The following is a 17,232-nucleotide window of genomic DNA, read 5'->3' as shown; positions in this document are numbered from 1 at the left end:
GGAACAGCATGTGGATGAGGTCCATCAAATGTTGTTCCATCTCACAGCATGGCTGTATGGCCCAACAACCCTCATCTTCAGCCTCGAAACACGTCGGCCATATCTGTTACCTATGAACTATTACCTTGGTTACATGGTTTGATGGGAACATACCTGGAGTTAGAGAAACAACTGGAACAGCATGTGGATGAGGTCCATCAAATGTTGTTCCATCTCACAGCATGGCTGCATGGCCCAACAACCCTCATCTTCAGCCTCGAAAACACGTCGGCCATATCTGTTACCTATGAAGTATTACCTTGGTTACATGGTTTGATGGGAACAGACCTGGAGTTAGAGAAACAACTAGAACAGCATGTGGATGAGGTCCATCAAAAGTTGTTCCATCTCACAGCATGGCTGCATGGCCCAACAACCCTCATCTTCAGCCTTGAAACACGTTGGCCATGTCTGTTACCTATGAACTATTACCTTCAATAAACTTCTCAAATATACCCTCAAGTGTGTTGAACTTTTATACTGGGCACACCCTCATACCCATCAGCAAAATTCTTCTGTAAAGAGTAATTTCCATTGCTGTTAGAGAGGTCACCAGCCGGGAACCTTAACAAGGTCCCACCTACCCTGCTCTTTCTTTGGATACTAACCCCCAGCAAGGAAAACTGACTCCTGCAATTTTTGGCTGGATATTGGTGGATGCACCAATATCGAGCTTCCAAAAGGCTTGATATTGGTTCATCCACCAATATCAGCGCTGACACACGCACACAGGACAACTCTATTCCTATCCCACTGGGCGTTCTGGGTTTTCCACCCACCTTTATTTTTTCTCCATAATATCAAATAAATAACAAATCCAGAAGGAATGGTTGGAGGCAAAGCAGATGTGCAGACCCGGGAACTGGGGAGATCATATCGATAGAGTACCTGAAATCTAGAGGGAACTGTGCGGTGGTTTAACCCCCTAAAATCTACCCAACACCGTTTTTGAGTGGGTTGGTTAATAATTTAGAAACAAGTGTCAGCTGAGTTTTATTAGGCAGCTAGGATTATAATTCTATATGTACCATCTCTTCATGGAGGGTCCATTATAGATGGCTATAGAAAGTGCCATGTTTGTGCCGCTGGAGACCATAATCTACTAACGCAAGGCACCCAACCAATTATACGACCCCAAATAATAATTGCATGCACCGACTGAAACACATCCATTTCCTATTTTCTAGATATCGGACGTTTGTGTCAGAAGACGCAGCCCCCAACACCCTGGTGGCCACCGTCCAAGCGTTCGACCCTGACGGAGACCGAGTCACTTATGAAATCTCTGAAGGAAACAAGGAGGGAAATTTCGTTATTGATCCTCAGAAAGGTAATCACGGTTTCGAGTAGCAGACTCCAGAGTGTTTACGCGTCAGACTGTGCAAATAGAGTTTCTGAAGGCACTTTATTGATTGGACCCGGCGTTTTCTACCCAACAGAAATCAATGCAATAAAGCACTCGGTGTCATCAGACTAGAGATGCAATTATTCTGCGGCCAAACCGATAGATTGCGGGCTCTCTCTTATAATAAGTAGTTTGCAGAGAGGAATGGTGATGTAAAGAGCGCGCACTATCAGAGTTTACTGTAATCGGGTCAGTGATTGGTTGGTGTGGGTCATTGCCCCCTTTGCGCATTATCTTTTTTCTTTTTTTTTTTTATCAAGAGGATCAGTATAAATTATTAGAATTCTAATTAAAATTATTAAAAGAAAAAAAAAAAATCCAAGGAAAAAAAAGTGTTCTGATTGGTTGGCCTGGGTCATTGCCCCTTTGCGCATTATCTTTTTTCTTTTTTTTTTATCAAGAGGATCAGTATAAATTATTAGAATTCTAATTAAAATTATTAAAAGTAAAAAAAAAAATTCCAAGGAAAAAAAAGCGCTCTGATTGGTTGGCGTGGGTCATTGCCCCTTTGCGCATTATCTTTTTTTCTGTTGCCTTTATCAAGAGGATCAATATATGATTATTGTACTATAATTGTGTTAATGTTTTTAAAAGAGTAAGTTTGTATAATTTATTCACTTGAAATGTAATAAATATTTAAATAAAAAAAGAGGATCAATATAAATTATTAGAATTCTAATTAAAATTATTAGAATTAAAATAAAAAAAAATATTCCAAGGAAAAAAAAAATAGCGTTCTGATTGGTTGGCGTGGGTCATTGCCCCTTTGCGCATTATCTTTTTTTCTGTTGCCTTTATCAAGAGGATCAATCTAAATTATTAGAATTCTAATTAAAATTATTAAAATAAAAAAAAAAATTCCAAGGAAAAAAAAAATAGCGTTCTGATTGGTTGGCGTGGGTCATTGCCCCTTTGCGTATTATCTTTTTTTCCTGTTGCCTTTATCAAGAGGATCAATATAAATTATTAGAATTCTAATTAAAATTATTAAAATAGGAAAAAAAAAATTCCAAGGAAAAAAAAAAAGCATTCTGATTGGTTGGCGAGGGTCATTGCCCCTTTGCCCATTATCTTTTTTTCTGTTGCCTTTATCAAGAGGATCAATATAAATTATTAGAATTCTAATTAAAATTATTAAAATAGGAAAAAAAAATTCCAAGGAAAAAAAAAAAGCATTCTGATTGGTTGGCGTGGGTCATTGCCCCTTTGCCCATTATCTTTTTTTCTGTTGCCTTTATCAAGAGGATCAATATAAATTATTAGAATTCTAATTAAAATTATTAAAATAAGAAATTCCAAGGAAAAAAAAAATGTTCCTATTGGTTGGCGTGGGTCATTGCCCCTTTGCGCATTATCTTTTTTCTTTTTTTTAGCAAGAGGATCAGTATAAATGATTAGAATTCTTATTACAATTATTAAAATAAGAAAAAAAAATTCCAAGGAAAAAAAAAAAAGCATTCTGATTGGTTGGCGTGTGTCATTGCCCGTTTGCACATTACCTTTTTTTCTGTTGCCGTTATCAGGAGGATCAATATAAATTATTAGAATTCTAATTAAAATTATTAAAATAAAAAATTCCAAGGAAAAAAAAGATTTATTCTTTATTTCAGTCCACTTTCTGCCGATAAAATGTAGTGCAGGAGAAGCAGATAAAGAGCTAACTAAAACAACAAGAAGAAAAAAAAGAAAAAAAAAGAAAAAAAAAAGGGAGTATCGAATAATAATAAATTCCCTTCCATGTACAGATGTACAAGTTACAACTATATAGTAAGAGCGGACATCCAATTCACAGGCCATTGATCCGTTCGGTCTTTCATTCTGAGAGCTACAAACCTGCAGACATCCTGCGAACATTTTAATTGTTCTCAAAGCATCCCATATATTGAGTTTCGAAATCTGCTGGCTACACTATCCTCAAATTCTCCAGAAACATTATATAATCTACCTTAATAAACTAATGCAGGCCATAGACGGGTCAAAAATCAGCCGTTTAAAAAAAAAAAAATCGGACGTTCGATCGGCTAATGTTACCACCAACGGTAAAAAAATCGGCCGATTTTCGTCCCGTCTACAGTCGGCATTTAACCCCATAATTACTTCTGTCCCTAAGAATTCCAGTCCGCTATTATATTTTATATGAAAAGTCTTGCAGTTGCAACAATGTATCCATTTGTATCCATTTCAGATACAGATGTTTTTATTTGGATACAAATGGATACATTGTTGCAACTGCAAGACTTTTCATATAAAATATAATAGCGGACTGGAATTCTTCTTTTTCTTTTTTCTCCTTCTTCTTCTTCTTCTTCTTCTTCTTCTTCTTTTTCTTCCTCTTCTTTTTCTTTTTTCTCCTTCCTCTTCTTCTTCTTTTTCTTCTTCTTTTCCTTCTTTTCTTCTTCTTTTTCTTCTTCTTTTCTTCTTCTTCTTTTTCTTTTTTCTTCCTCTTCTTCTTTTTCTTCTTCTTCTTCTTTTTCTACTTCTTCTTTTTTTTTCTTCTTCTTCTTTTCTTCTTCTTTTTTCTTCCTCTTCTTTTTCTTTTCCTCTTCTTCTTGCAGGTCACGGCTCATATGCAGATTTTTTATCGGTAAAACGATCAGCTGATTTGCCCATCATTGCCGGGAAAATTGTCCGAACGTCAAAATCGGCCGCAAATTTTCCATCATGCCCGATAAAAAAAAGTGCAAAAAGCCTGAAAAATGGCTGACCAATTAACTCACTAATGGTGCAAAAATCGGCTGATTTACGACCCGTCTATGGCTGGCATTAGACACAACAGAAGGTGCTAATGGCGATTTTCTTTTTCTTTTTTTTTTTACTTATTTATTTGTTTATTTGTTTTGTTTTCCTTCATTATCTGTTTTTTTCTTTTTGAAAAAAAAAAGTAAATAATGAGGCTAATGAGGGGTCGGGATAGTTGAAAAAAAAGCTTCCGTTACTTTACCGTCGAAAAGCTCAGAGTACCCCAAACGTTTTCAAAAACATCACCTTAGTCTGGCCTTTCCCATTGACTTAAAAATATTTCACCAGAATGTTTATCAGTGGCCTCCAAACTGCGGCTCAGGGGCCAGACGCAGCCCTTTGCTTGCTTCTATCCCATCCATTGACACCAACAATAGGGCACAACTCTTCTCAATGACACCAATGATGGGGCATTATTACTTCCAATGACACCAACAATATGGTGCAATTCATCCTCATGACACCAACAATAGGGCACAACTCTTCTCAATGACACCAATGATGGGGCATTATTCCTTCCAATGACACCAACAATATGGTGCAATTCATCCTCATGACACCAACAATAGGGCACAACTCTTCTCAATGACACCAATGATGGGGCATTATTCCTTCCAATGACACCAACAATAAGGTGCAATTCATCCTCATGACAACAACAATGGGGCACAATTCCTCCCAATGACACAAATGTTGGGGTACAATTCAATTCCCTACAATGACACTATTGATGGGGAACAATTCCTCCCAATGACACCAACAATGAGACACAATTCCTTCCAATGACATTAATGATTTAGCATGATTCCCCTCAATGGCTCTAGCAATGAGGCACAATTCCTCCTAATGACAGCATTGATAAGTCACAGTTCCTTCTAATGACACCAACGATGAGGAACAATTCCTTCCAAAGACATCAATGATAGGGCACAATTCCTCCAAATCACACCAATTTTGGGGCACAATTCCTCTCAATGACACCAATGATGGGGAAAAATTCCTCCCAATGACACCAATGATGGGGCACAATTCCTCCCAATGACACCAATAATGGGGCACAATTCCTCTCAATGACACCAACAATGGGGCACAATATCTTCCAATGACACCAACAATGAGGCACAATTCCTCTAAATGACACCAACAATGCGGCACAATTCCTCCCCATGATATCAACAATGGGGCACAATTCCTCCCCATGATATCAACAATGGGGCACAATTCCTCCCAATGACACCAACAATGGGGCACAATTCCTCCCAATGACACCAACAATGGGGCACAATTCCTCCCAGTGACACCAACGATGGGGCACAGTTCCTCCCAATGGAGCATTGTTTACTCCCACTGACACAGGGCATTTTCTGCTCCCACTGGCCACAGTCCGGCCCCCCTAAAGTCTGAAGGACAGTAAACTGGCTCTTTGTTTAGAGAGTTTGGAGACCCCCAGATCTATATGTGTGAAATCCTATTGAATGTATGGAAGAAACTAACCGTGTTATATTCTGTCAATCTCCAGGTCTGATCCGCCTCGGCCCGAGCCCCCTCCCCCAGCTCCATGGGACCGAGTACATCTTGTATGTAACAGCAGCCGATGACAACGCCTCCGGCGGTCCGAGGAGCCTCACCAGCACGGCGACAGTCATTGTCCGAGTGGATGATATTAATAATAATAAGCCCATCTTCCATCAGGTGTGTCTGAGTGACCTTTATATTTCTATAAGTCACAAACTGGAGCTTACACAGGGCTGAGGATCCGCCCCTCCCCCATGTGACAACACTCAATGGCCAATCATTGAGCGGCACTGCTATCAGGAGGAAGGTAGAGGGAAGAGCTGTATGCTTCACACTCACTAGCTGTCTGAGGCCATTTTTTACATTATTCAAAAAATTCTACATTTTTTTTTTTTTTTTAGAAAATGACTTAAAACCCCCCAAGCTTTACATCTTTTCTGAAAGCAGATGCCCTGGAGAATATTATGGTGCTTCTTGCAATTTTTTTTTCTCACGTGATATTTGCAAAGCTATTTTTCAAACATGAATTTTTAGGAAAAAATACACTAAAATGAATTTTTTTTCCCCCAAAAATAATTTTTATTGGAAAGGTTAAGGCAGATCAATGTACATACAAATATGGGTTACAGTCCGAACATAGACACAATATGCAGTATCCCATTTCGCAGACGGGCTATGGGTTTGAATTGTAGTACAAATCGAGGTGAGGTAACTAAAATAAATTTTAATACACACAAAGACAATATAATACCCATTTTTTTTTTGGTAAAATAAAAATAAATAATACAGATAAAATATGAGAAAAGGAAATCTTCTCAGTATGTTTTATTAATATTATTATACAGGATTTATATTGGAATTATTATTATTATTATACAGGATTTATATCGGAATTATTATTATTATTATACAGGATTTATATTGGAATTATTATTATTATACAGGATTTATATCAGAATTATTATTATTATTATTATACAGGATTTTTATTATTATTATTATTATTATACAGGATTTATATTGGAAGTATTATTATTATACAGGATTTATATTGGAATTATTATTATACAGGATTTATATCAAGATTATTATTATTATTATACAGGATTTATATTGGAATTATTATTATTATTATTATACAGGATTTATATCGGAATTATTATTATTATTATACAGGATTTATATCGGAATTATTATTATCATACAGGATTTATATCAGAATTATTATTATTGTTATTATACAGGATTTATAGCGGAATTATTATTATTAATTTACAGGATTTATATCGGAATTATTATTATTGTTATTATACAGGATTTATATCGGAATTATTATTATTATTATACAGGATTTATATCGGAATTATTATTATTATTATACAGGATTTATATCTGAATTAGTATTATTATTATACAGAATTTATATCGGAATTATTATTATTATACAGGAATTATATCAGAATTATTATTATTATTATTATACAGGATTTTTATTATTATTATTATTATACAGGATTTATATTGGAATTATTATTATTATACAGGATTTATATTGGAATTATTATTATACAGGATTTATATCAAGATTATTATTATTATTATACAGGATTTATATTGGAATTATTATTATTATTATACAGGATTTATATCGGAATTATTATTATTATTATACAGGATTTATATCAGAATTATTATTATTGTTATTATACAGGATTTATAGCGGAATTATTATTATTAATTTACAGGATTTATATCGGAATTATTATTATTGTTATTATACAGGATTTATATCGGAATTATTATTATTATTATACAGGATTTATATCGGAATTATTATTAATGTACAGAATTTATATCGGAATTATTATTAATATACAGGATTTATATCGGAATTATTATTATTATACAGGATTTATGGCGCCAACAGTTGGCTCAGCGCTTTACAATATAACGGGAGGCAATACAGCAACAATACAGTTCAATACAAGAGGGATGGGAGGGCCCTGATCCTGGGAGCTTACAATCTAGGAGGGAGGGGCTAGTGGTACAAAAGGTAGTAAAGGTTCCATTATTAGCTGAGGGCAGGATAGGCTAGATAGGAGGTGCAAGTGGCGGTTTTAATTTTTTTTTTTTTTAACTTATTTATTTTTTAATAAATAATACAGATAAAATATGATAAATAAAGGAAATCTTCTCAGAACTTTTTATTATTATTATTATTATACAGGATTTATGGCGCCAACAGTTTGCTCAGCGCTTTACAATATAACGGGAGACAATACAGCAACAATACAGTTCAATACAAGAGGGTTAGGAGGGCCCTGATCCTGGCAGCTTACAATCTAGGAGGGAGGAGCTAGTGGTACAAAAGGTAATAACTGTGGGGGATGGACTGGTAGGAGGAGTAGAAGATTCCATTATTAGCTGAAGGCAGGATAGGCTTCCCTGAAGAGACATGTTTTCAAAGATCACCTAAAAGTGAGCAGAGTAGGTGATAGTCTGATAAATTGGGGTAGAGAGTTCCAGAGGATGGGGGAAGCTCTGGAGAAGTCCTGGAGACGAGCATGGGAGGAGGAGACAAGGGTTTTATTATAGGTGTATGGCCATTGGAAGGTCTCCTAGCACAGTAACAGGTAGTGGGGGGAACCCGAGACCCACCCAAGTGGGGACACAAATAAAAACTCAACAGAAGTTCCAGTCCATCTAAACTCTTTCCAAAACTAACAAAAAAAAATAAAAAATTGGCCTGGTGTTTCACTTTAGTGGCTTACATGGATAAAAGGTAAAACAAATATAGGACTTCAAACATATCTAACCATCTGGTAGTGACCCCTCCCCAGGGGCGGACTGACCATTTGGAAACTCAGGCACTGCCCGAGGGCCCGGAGTCAGTAGTGGGCCCCATGAGATGTCCCTGGTACCATTTTCATAGGCTTTTTTGAGTTTGGGCAAGGACACAGGAGCCCCATGATCCGATATTGTCCGGGGGCCCCATGAGTTGTCAGTCCACCCCTGCCTCTCCCCTTTAGAAAATGTAAACCTGACTGGTCTTCTTCATTAAACCGGTAAGAAATCAAGTAAACCACCATTTTGTAAATAATCCAACTCAGTAAATTTGTCTTTGTACCTACGTGGAAGAAAAATATATTTTAAATATATTTTAAAAATATTCTTCCCAAATATATTGACATATATTTGAAATACTACAATTTTACCATATTCAATATATTTAAAAAACATATTTATATATATATATATATATATACTGTATGTTGAAATGTATTTTTATATATTAAAAAAGATATGAAAAATATTTTAAAAAATGTCAAATATGTGTCTTTGAAAATATATTTAATCTACATTTTTGGAATGCATTTACAAATATATGTAAAAATATATGTTAAAAGATTATTTTACATGTTAAAAAAAAATCTGAAGAATATATTTAAAAAATATATATTTTTAAATATATGCCTTTAGAAAATATATTAAAATAAATTAGTGTAGGGCAATATATTGTAAATATATGTTGCATGTATAATTTTTTTTTCTAAATATATTGGAAATATATTTCTCTTCCATGTGGGTAGTGTGCTGAGTACAGCAAGAATGCCTCAATTCTAGAAAACCAGCCCCCGGGGACATTTGTGCTCCAAGTGGAGGCAAAAGACGCTGACAGCGGAGTCAATGGCCAAGTGAGATACGGGATCGTGCACAGAGAGGGATACCTACCTGCGTTCACCATCCACCCTGATACAGGTAACAAAGTAAAGGAACCAAAGTGAGAACCTCTACGGAGGACCATCCTCTTGTAAAGGTTTTACCGCCGTCATGACCAGGGCATTTTCTTCCTATATAGTACTGCACTGCTGTAACTGGTAATTGCGCGGTCATGCAACACTGTACTCAAACTCAAATGTAATAATTTTTTTCACCCCAATAGAGCTTTCTTTTCGTGGTATTTGATCATTGCTTGTTTTTTTTTATTATATAAACAAACATATGTGAAAAAAAACTATATTTTTTATAAAATGTATAATTTTTAAAATAATATTTTTTTATTATTTTTGTATATAATACCGATATTTCTGCTATAAGACATATCCAATAAAAAACTGTAAATTAATAAAATGTCTTTATAAATTTGGCCAAAATGTATCCCAATAAGTGTATATTGATTGGTTTGTGTGAAAGTTATAGCGAGTACAAACTATGGGATATATACTGTATTGGAAGTTTTATTTATTTGTTTATTTTTTTATAATACTAATGGCAGTGATCAGTGAATTATAGTAGGACTGTGATAGTGCGGCAGGCAATCTGACACTAACTGAACAAAAAATGGTCACTGCCCCAGTCTATAACTGGCCTTCACAGCAAGGAGCACTGACACAAACTGACACTGAGTGGAACTGACTAACTGCCATTGACATCACCAGTGACATTAATACCGTGATCAGTGATAATACTGTGCATTGTCACTGTATTAATGACACTGGCTGGGAAGGGGTTAACATCATGGGCGATCAAGGGGTTAAATATGTGCCTAACTATATGTAATATGTGTAAAGTTTGCTGTTTTTAGTAGGGATGAGAAACAGAGATTGTTCCCTCTGTACAGAGTCCTATGTTGAATTGTTAACACAGAGCTCTGGGTTGTGATTGGACGCAGCTGATCAGCAGGTCCCTGTCATGAATCATTGGCAGAGATCTGCTGACTAACTCCCGCTGTGTACATATCGGTATGTCCTATGCATGCATACCAGTTCATCACTTTGCCTGCATGAGCCACTCGCCTGCAGTAGATTGCAGGAGAACGTTTTTCCCCACAGTATTGGGATAGGTTCATCCCCAGCGGAACTGGCGTAGGTTTGTCCAGTGGCCAGGGGAGGATATATATACACTGTGTGTGTGTGTGTGTATATATATATATATATATATATATATATATAGGCGTACCTCGGTTTATGAATTTAATGCGTTCTCCAGGACGTTTCGTATTGCGAAAAATTTGTAAATCGAAGCGTGGTTTCCAATAGGAATGCATTTAAAACCAATTAATCCGTTCCGGAGGTCAGAAAAAAGTTAAAAAAAAGTTGATGTCACCATAGGTCAGTGCCGGTTTTTCAATGTAATTACCGGGTTTTGTTTCTTCACTATAGCTCAGGGAATCAGCTGTTACTTTTCCCCCAGCTAAAAGAAACAACGTTTCCTTTTAGTTTATTTCCCCGGAGTTAACAGAAACAATGTTTCCTTTTAGTTTATTTCCCCGAGTTAAAAGAAACAAAGTTTCCTTTTAATGAGCACCGTGCCTTTGTTCCACCCCCTACCCACCTCTGAGCACCGTGCCTTTGTTCCACCCCCTCCCCACCTCTGAGCACTGTGCCTTTGTTCCACCCCTTACCCACCTCCCAGTGTCGCCCCTTTTAGAAAATATAGAACCAAGTATCATTTTGTGGTGCTAAGTAATTTGTAAATAAAAACCGCCATCAATTTACGCAGCACTTTACATATATATTGTACATTCACATCAGTCCCTAACCCTCAAGGGGCGTACAATCTAAGGTCCCTAACTCACATTCATACATACACATACTAGGGACAATGTAGACAGGAGCCAATTCACCTACCAACATGTCTTTGGAGTGTGGGAGGAAACTGGAGTACCTGGAGGAAACCCACGCACGCACAGGGAGAACATTCAAACTTCAGGCAGGTGGTGCTGTGGTTGGGATTCAAACCAATGACCCTGGTGCTGTGGTTGGGATTCAAACCAATGACCCTGGTACCGTGGTTGGGATTCAGACAAATGACCCTGGTGCCATGGTTGGGAATCAAACCAATGACCATGATGCTTTGGTTGGGATTCAAACCAATGACCATGGTGCTGTGGTTGGGATTCAAACCAATGACCCTGGTACCGTGGTTGGGATTCAGACAAATGACCCTGATGCCGTGGTTGGGAATCAAACCAATGACCATGATGCTGTGGTTGGGATTCAAACCAATGACCCTGGTGCTGTGGTTGGGATTCAAACCAATGACCCTGATGCTGTGGTTGGGATTCAAACCAATGACCCTGGTGCTGTGCTTGGGATTCAAACCAATGACCATGGTGCTGTGATTGGGATTCAAACCAATGACCCTGGTGCTGTGGTTGGGATTCAAACCAATGATCCTAGTGCCGTGGTTGGGATTCAAACCAATGACTCTGGTGCCGTGGTTGGGATTCAAACCAATGACCCTGGTGCTGTGGTTGGGATTCAAACCAATGACCCTGGTGCTGTGGTTGGGATTAAAACCAATGACCCTGGTACCGTGGTTGGGATTCAAACCAATGACCCTGGTGCCGTGGTTGGGATTCAAACCAATGACCATGGTGCTGTGGTTGGGATTCAAACCAAAGACCCTGGTACCGTGGTTGGGATTCAAACCAATGAGCCAATTCACCTACCAGCATGTCTTTGGAGGGTGGAAGGAAACCAAAATACCTGGAGGAAACCCACAGGGAGAACATGCAAACTCCATGCAGGTGGTGCCGCGGTTGGCATTTGAACTGACGACCCGAGTACTGCATGGGAGAAGTGCTAACCATTTTTTAAAATCGCTTATGGAGTATTTATGCAACTTTTGTTTTGAAAATGGAGTGTTCCTTGAACTGTGATTGGACAAGACAGGCAACTGTGGTTCGACAGGCGGCAGCAAACTGATATTGTCCCATCTAGCTGTGGTTTTTCTTCTCCTCTGTAGGAATCATAACCACGCTTCAAACATTCGATCGGGAGAGGGATAAGGAGTATCCGCTGACCATCAAGGCCACTGACCAGGCCAGCGACCCCCTCATCAGCCTCTGCCAGATAAACATCGCCATCCTCGATCAGAACGACAACGACCCAAGCTTCGAAAATAACCGCTACGAGTGTAAGTCGCCCTGCGGACGCAGAGACCGTTCCTTCCCACGTGGAAGAAAAATATATTTGAAGTATATTTAAAAAAATATTCTTCCCAAATATATTGACATATATGTGAAATGCTACAATTTTGGCCGTATTCAATATATTTAAAAATATATTTCAATAACTATATTATTATTATACAGTATTTATAAAGCGCCAATAGTTCGCTCAGCGCTGTACATTACAAAGGGGGACAGAACATGTGACAGAACAACAATACAATGCAAAACATGAGGGGATTGAGGGCCCTGCTCTTTGGAGCTTACAATCTAGGAGGGAGGGGATGGTGGCACAGGAGGAGATAGCTGTGGGGGATGGAGTGGTAGGAAGAGTGGAGGAGGTCAGTCAAGTTAGCAGGGGGTGGGGTAAGCTTCCCTGAAGAGATGGGTTTTCAGGGTGCGCCTAAAGGAGAAGAGAGTAGGTGATAATCTGATGGGTTGGGGAAGGGAGTTCCAGAGGATGGGTGACACCCTGGAGAAGTCCTGAAGGCGGGCATGGGAGGAGGAGACCAGGGAACTAGAGAGAAGGAGGTCTTGTGAGGAGCGGAGTGTGCGTGCTGGGCGGTACTTGGATATTAGGTCAGTGATGTAGTACGGGGCAGTATGGTGGACGGCTTTGTACGTCAGTGTTAGGATTTTGAATTTGATCCGTTGCGCAATCGGAAGCCAGTGGAGGGATTGGCAGAGGGGAGGTGGCGGAGATGGAGCGGTTGGAAAGGTGAATGAGTCTGGCAGCCGTATTCAGGATCGACTGAAGCGGGGATAGCCAGCGGCGAGGCAGGCCAGTGAGGAGGGAGTTGCAGTAGTCGAGTCGTGATATGATGAGGGAGTGGATGAGCTGTTTAGTGGTTTCTGGGGTTAGGAACGTGCGGATTTTGGCGATGTTGCGGAGGTGGAGTCTGCACAAGTTTGTTAAAGAGTGGACTTGGGGCTGGAAGGATAGGTTGGAGTCCAGAATGACACCAAGTACTCTGGCCTGCAGGGCGGGTTTGATGGTGGCATTGTTGGATGTGATGGAGAAGTCAATGGGGGGTGGGGTCCTGGCTGGGGGGAAGACAAGAAACTCGGTTTTGGAGAAATTCAGTTTAAGGAAGTGGAGCGACATCCAGTCTGATATGTCGCTCAGTAGGTGTATGGTTCGGGCTGAGACCGAGGGGGTGAGGTGGGGGGTTGAGAGATAGATTTGTGTGTCGTCGGCATAGAGGTGGTAGTTGAAGCCGTGAGAGTGTATGAGTTGGCCAAGGGAGGAGGTGTAGATGGAGAAGAGAAGGGGCCCGAGGACAGAGCCTTGAGGGACCCCAACAGAGAGGGGGAGTGAGGGGGAGGTGGTAGCATTATAGGTAACGCTGAAGGAGTGTTGTGACACGTAGGATGAGAGCCAGGAGAGAGCAGAATCTCTGAGGCCGAGGGAGTGTAGTTTTTTGAGGAGGAGGGGGTGGTCGACTGTGTCGAAGGCCGCAGAGAGGTCAAGGAGTAGGAGCACTGAATAGTGGCCAATAGCTTTGGCGGTTAGCAGGTCGTTGGAGAGTTTGAGTAAGGCAGTTTCGGTGGAGTGTAGGGGACGGAAGCCGGACTGTAGGGGATCGAGGAGGTTGTTGTCGTTGAGGTGAGAGCATAGGCGGGTGTAGACTAGGCGCTCGAGGAGTTTAGATGTAAATGGAAGCAGGGAGATGGGTCTGAGGTTGTTCGGGTCATTGGGGTCCAGGGAGGGCTTTTTAAGTATGGGGGTGATGTGTGCATGTTTCAGTGGGGAGGGGAAAGTGCCGGAGGAGAGGGAGAGATTAAAGATGTGGGTGAGGGAGCGTAGGATGGAGGGGGAGGGAGGTCGTAGGAATTGTGAGGGGATAGGGTCGAGGAGGCAGGTGGTGAGGCTATACTATATATACACTGTATGTTGAAATGCGTTTTTATTACAAAATATATGAAAAATATTTTTAAAAATACATTTCAAATATCCTGTATGACTTTAAAAATACAAATCTAAATTTTTGGAATGCATTTACAAATATATGTTAAAATGATTTTGCAATATTTAAAAAAACAAACTGAAGAATATATTTAAAAACAATATATTTTAAAAATATATATATTTTTAAATATGTTCTTCATATTTTTTTTTACGTATAAAAAAGTAATTTTTACATATATTTGGAAATGCATTAAAAAAAATGTAGATTTGTATTTTTAAAGACATACAGGATATTTGAAATGTATTTTTAAAAAATATTTTTTCATATATTTCGTAATAAAAACGCATTTCAACATACAGTATATATATATAGTTATTGAAATATATTTTTAAATATATTGAAAATGGCCAAAATTGTAGCATTTCACATACATGTCAATATAAGAATATTTTTAAAATATATTTAAAATATATTTTTCTTCCATGTGGGTTTCTATCACCTTCAATCATTTAGTGTGATGTTGGCTACAATGTTTCTGTTTGAACCCATCCGACAGATTTCTTAAAGGAGGACACGCCGCTTGGAACAAGCTTCCTGCGTATTGCCGCCCGCGATGAAGACTACGGCCCAAACGCGGCGCTTACTTACTCCTTGGCGGGTGACGAGACGCTGTTCTTCCAGATTAACAGCACCACGGGGTGGCTGTACGTCAACCAACCGATATCTCGGGTAGGAGACGGCTTTACAATCAATGATGGGGGTTCGCTCACAAGGGCGGCCAGGGTCGGTATAAAATGAGAGGTTAAGTCGCAGTTTTACCGCCCTTTCCTTAAACGGCTGCCGGACAGGGTTGTCTATATGCTGTGGCAATAGGTATACCGCATGTCATGTCCGGCAGGCAGTACCACCGCCAAACACGACCCGTTTAGGGCTCCATTCACACTTATGCGACTTGTCATGCGACTTTGGGGTCCAAACTAAGGTTGCCTAATGATTGGGGAGCTTTAGCTCTGGACCACCACAGAGAGACCTCTGCTTCCACACAAAGGGCAACGGCTACTGCCTGCGTGAACGAGATCCAAATTATATGTTGGCAAAGACCCCATAGTTCTGCAGCCAGTGAGGTTATTGTTGCCTGCTGATTGGGGAGTTTTAGCTCCAACCCAGCAATGGGAAGGATGGGGGGGGGGGTAACCTGAACCACCACAGAGGGACCTCTGCTTCCACAAAGATGGCAATGGCTGCTGCCTATGTGAACGAGCTCCAAATTACATGTGGGCAAAGACCCCATAGTTCTGTAGTCAGTGAAGCTAATGCTCTCTGACGATTGGCGGGCTTTAGCTCTGGACCACCACAGAGAGACCTCTGCTTCCACAAAGACGCCAACGGCTGCTGCCTGTGTGAACGATGGATGGATGGATGGATAAATGGATGAATGGATGAATAGATGGATGGATAGATGGATGGATGAATAGATGGAAGCATGGATGAATAAATGGATGGATGGATGGATGAATAAATGGATGGATAGATGGATGGATGGATGAATAGATGGATGGAGAGATGGATGGATGGATGGATGGATGGATAGATGAATAGATGCATGGATGGATGGATGGATGAATAGATGGATGGATGGACGGATAGATGGATGGATGAATAGATGGATGGATGGATGAACAGATGGACGGAAGGATGGATGGATGGATGGATGAATAGACGGATGAATAGACGGATGAATAGATGGATGAATAGACGGATGAATAGATGAATGGATGGATGGATGGATAGATAGATTGATGAATGGATGGATAGATGGATGAATAGATGGATGGATAGACTGATGAATAGATGGATGAATAGATGGATGAATGGATGGATGGATGGATAGATGGATGAACAGATGGAAGGATGAATAGATGGATGGATGAATAGATGGATGGATGGATGGATGGATGGATGGATGGATGGATGAATAGATGGATGGATGGGTAGATGGATGAATAGATAGGTGAATAGATGGATGGATGAATAGATGGATGGATGGATGAATGGATGAATAGATGGATGGATGGATGAATAGATGGATGGATGGATGGATGGATGGATGGATGGATAGATGGATGAATAGATGGATAGATGGGTGAATAGATGGATGGATGGATGGATGGATGGATGAATGGATGAATAGATGGATCAATAAATGGATGAATGGATGGATGGATTGATGAATAGATGGATAGATGGATGAATGGATGGATGGATGAATAGATGGATAGATGGATGAATGGATGGATGGATGGATGAATGGATGGATGAATAGATGGATAGATGGATGAACAGATGGATGGATGAATAGACGGATGAATAGATGGATGGATGGATGATTAGATGGATGGATGGATGAATAGACGGATGAATAGATGGATGAATAGATGGATGGATGGATGAATAGATGGATGGATGGATGGATGGATGAATAGATGGATGGATGGATGGATGAATAGATAGATATACAACACTATAGTGATATTTACTAAAACTGGAGCACTCAGAATCTGGTGCAGCTGTGCATGGCAGCCAATCAGCTTCCAGGTTTTATTGTCAAAGCAAAGGAAGAACAAGGGAATGTAGGAAGAGAGAAAGGAAAAAGATATCAAGGAAGAAGT

The 17,232-nt window shown here is 39.4% G+C and overlaps 1 protein-coding gene across 1 annotated transcript in view; it reads left to right on the top strand.

Moving 5' to 3' along the window:
* Positions 1-17,232, top strand: part of LOC149433876 (neural-cadherin-like) — a 183,754-nt gene that overhangs the window by 59,753 nt on the left and 106,769 nt on the right. Inside the window, exons 7-11 of the mRNA XM_089664339.1 lie at positions 1,227-1,369; positions 5,703-5,875; positions 9,289-9,457; positions 12,449-12,619; positions 15,120-15,292. Coding sequence (XP_089520465.1) covers positions 1,227-1,369; positions 5,703-5,875; positions 9,289-9,457; positions 12,449-12,619; positions 15,120-15,292 — 829 coding nt within the window. The remainder of the gene's footprint in view (positions 1-1,226; positions 1,370-5,702; positions 5,876-9,288; positions 9,458-12,448; positions 12,620-15,119; positions 15,293-17,232) is intronic.

The sequence above is a fragment of the Staurois parvus genome, unplaced genomic scaffold (assembly GCF_062004578.1).
Source record: "Staurois parvus isolate SC_StPar_1 unplaced genomic scaffold, SC_StPar_1.0 ptg001886l, whole genome shotgun sequence".
NCBI classification, from domain to species: domain Eukaryota; kingdom Metazoa; phylum Chordata; class Amphibia; order Anura; family Ranidae; genus Staurois; species Staurois parvus.
This window is presented reverse-complemented; position numbering and strand designations above follow the sequence as displayed.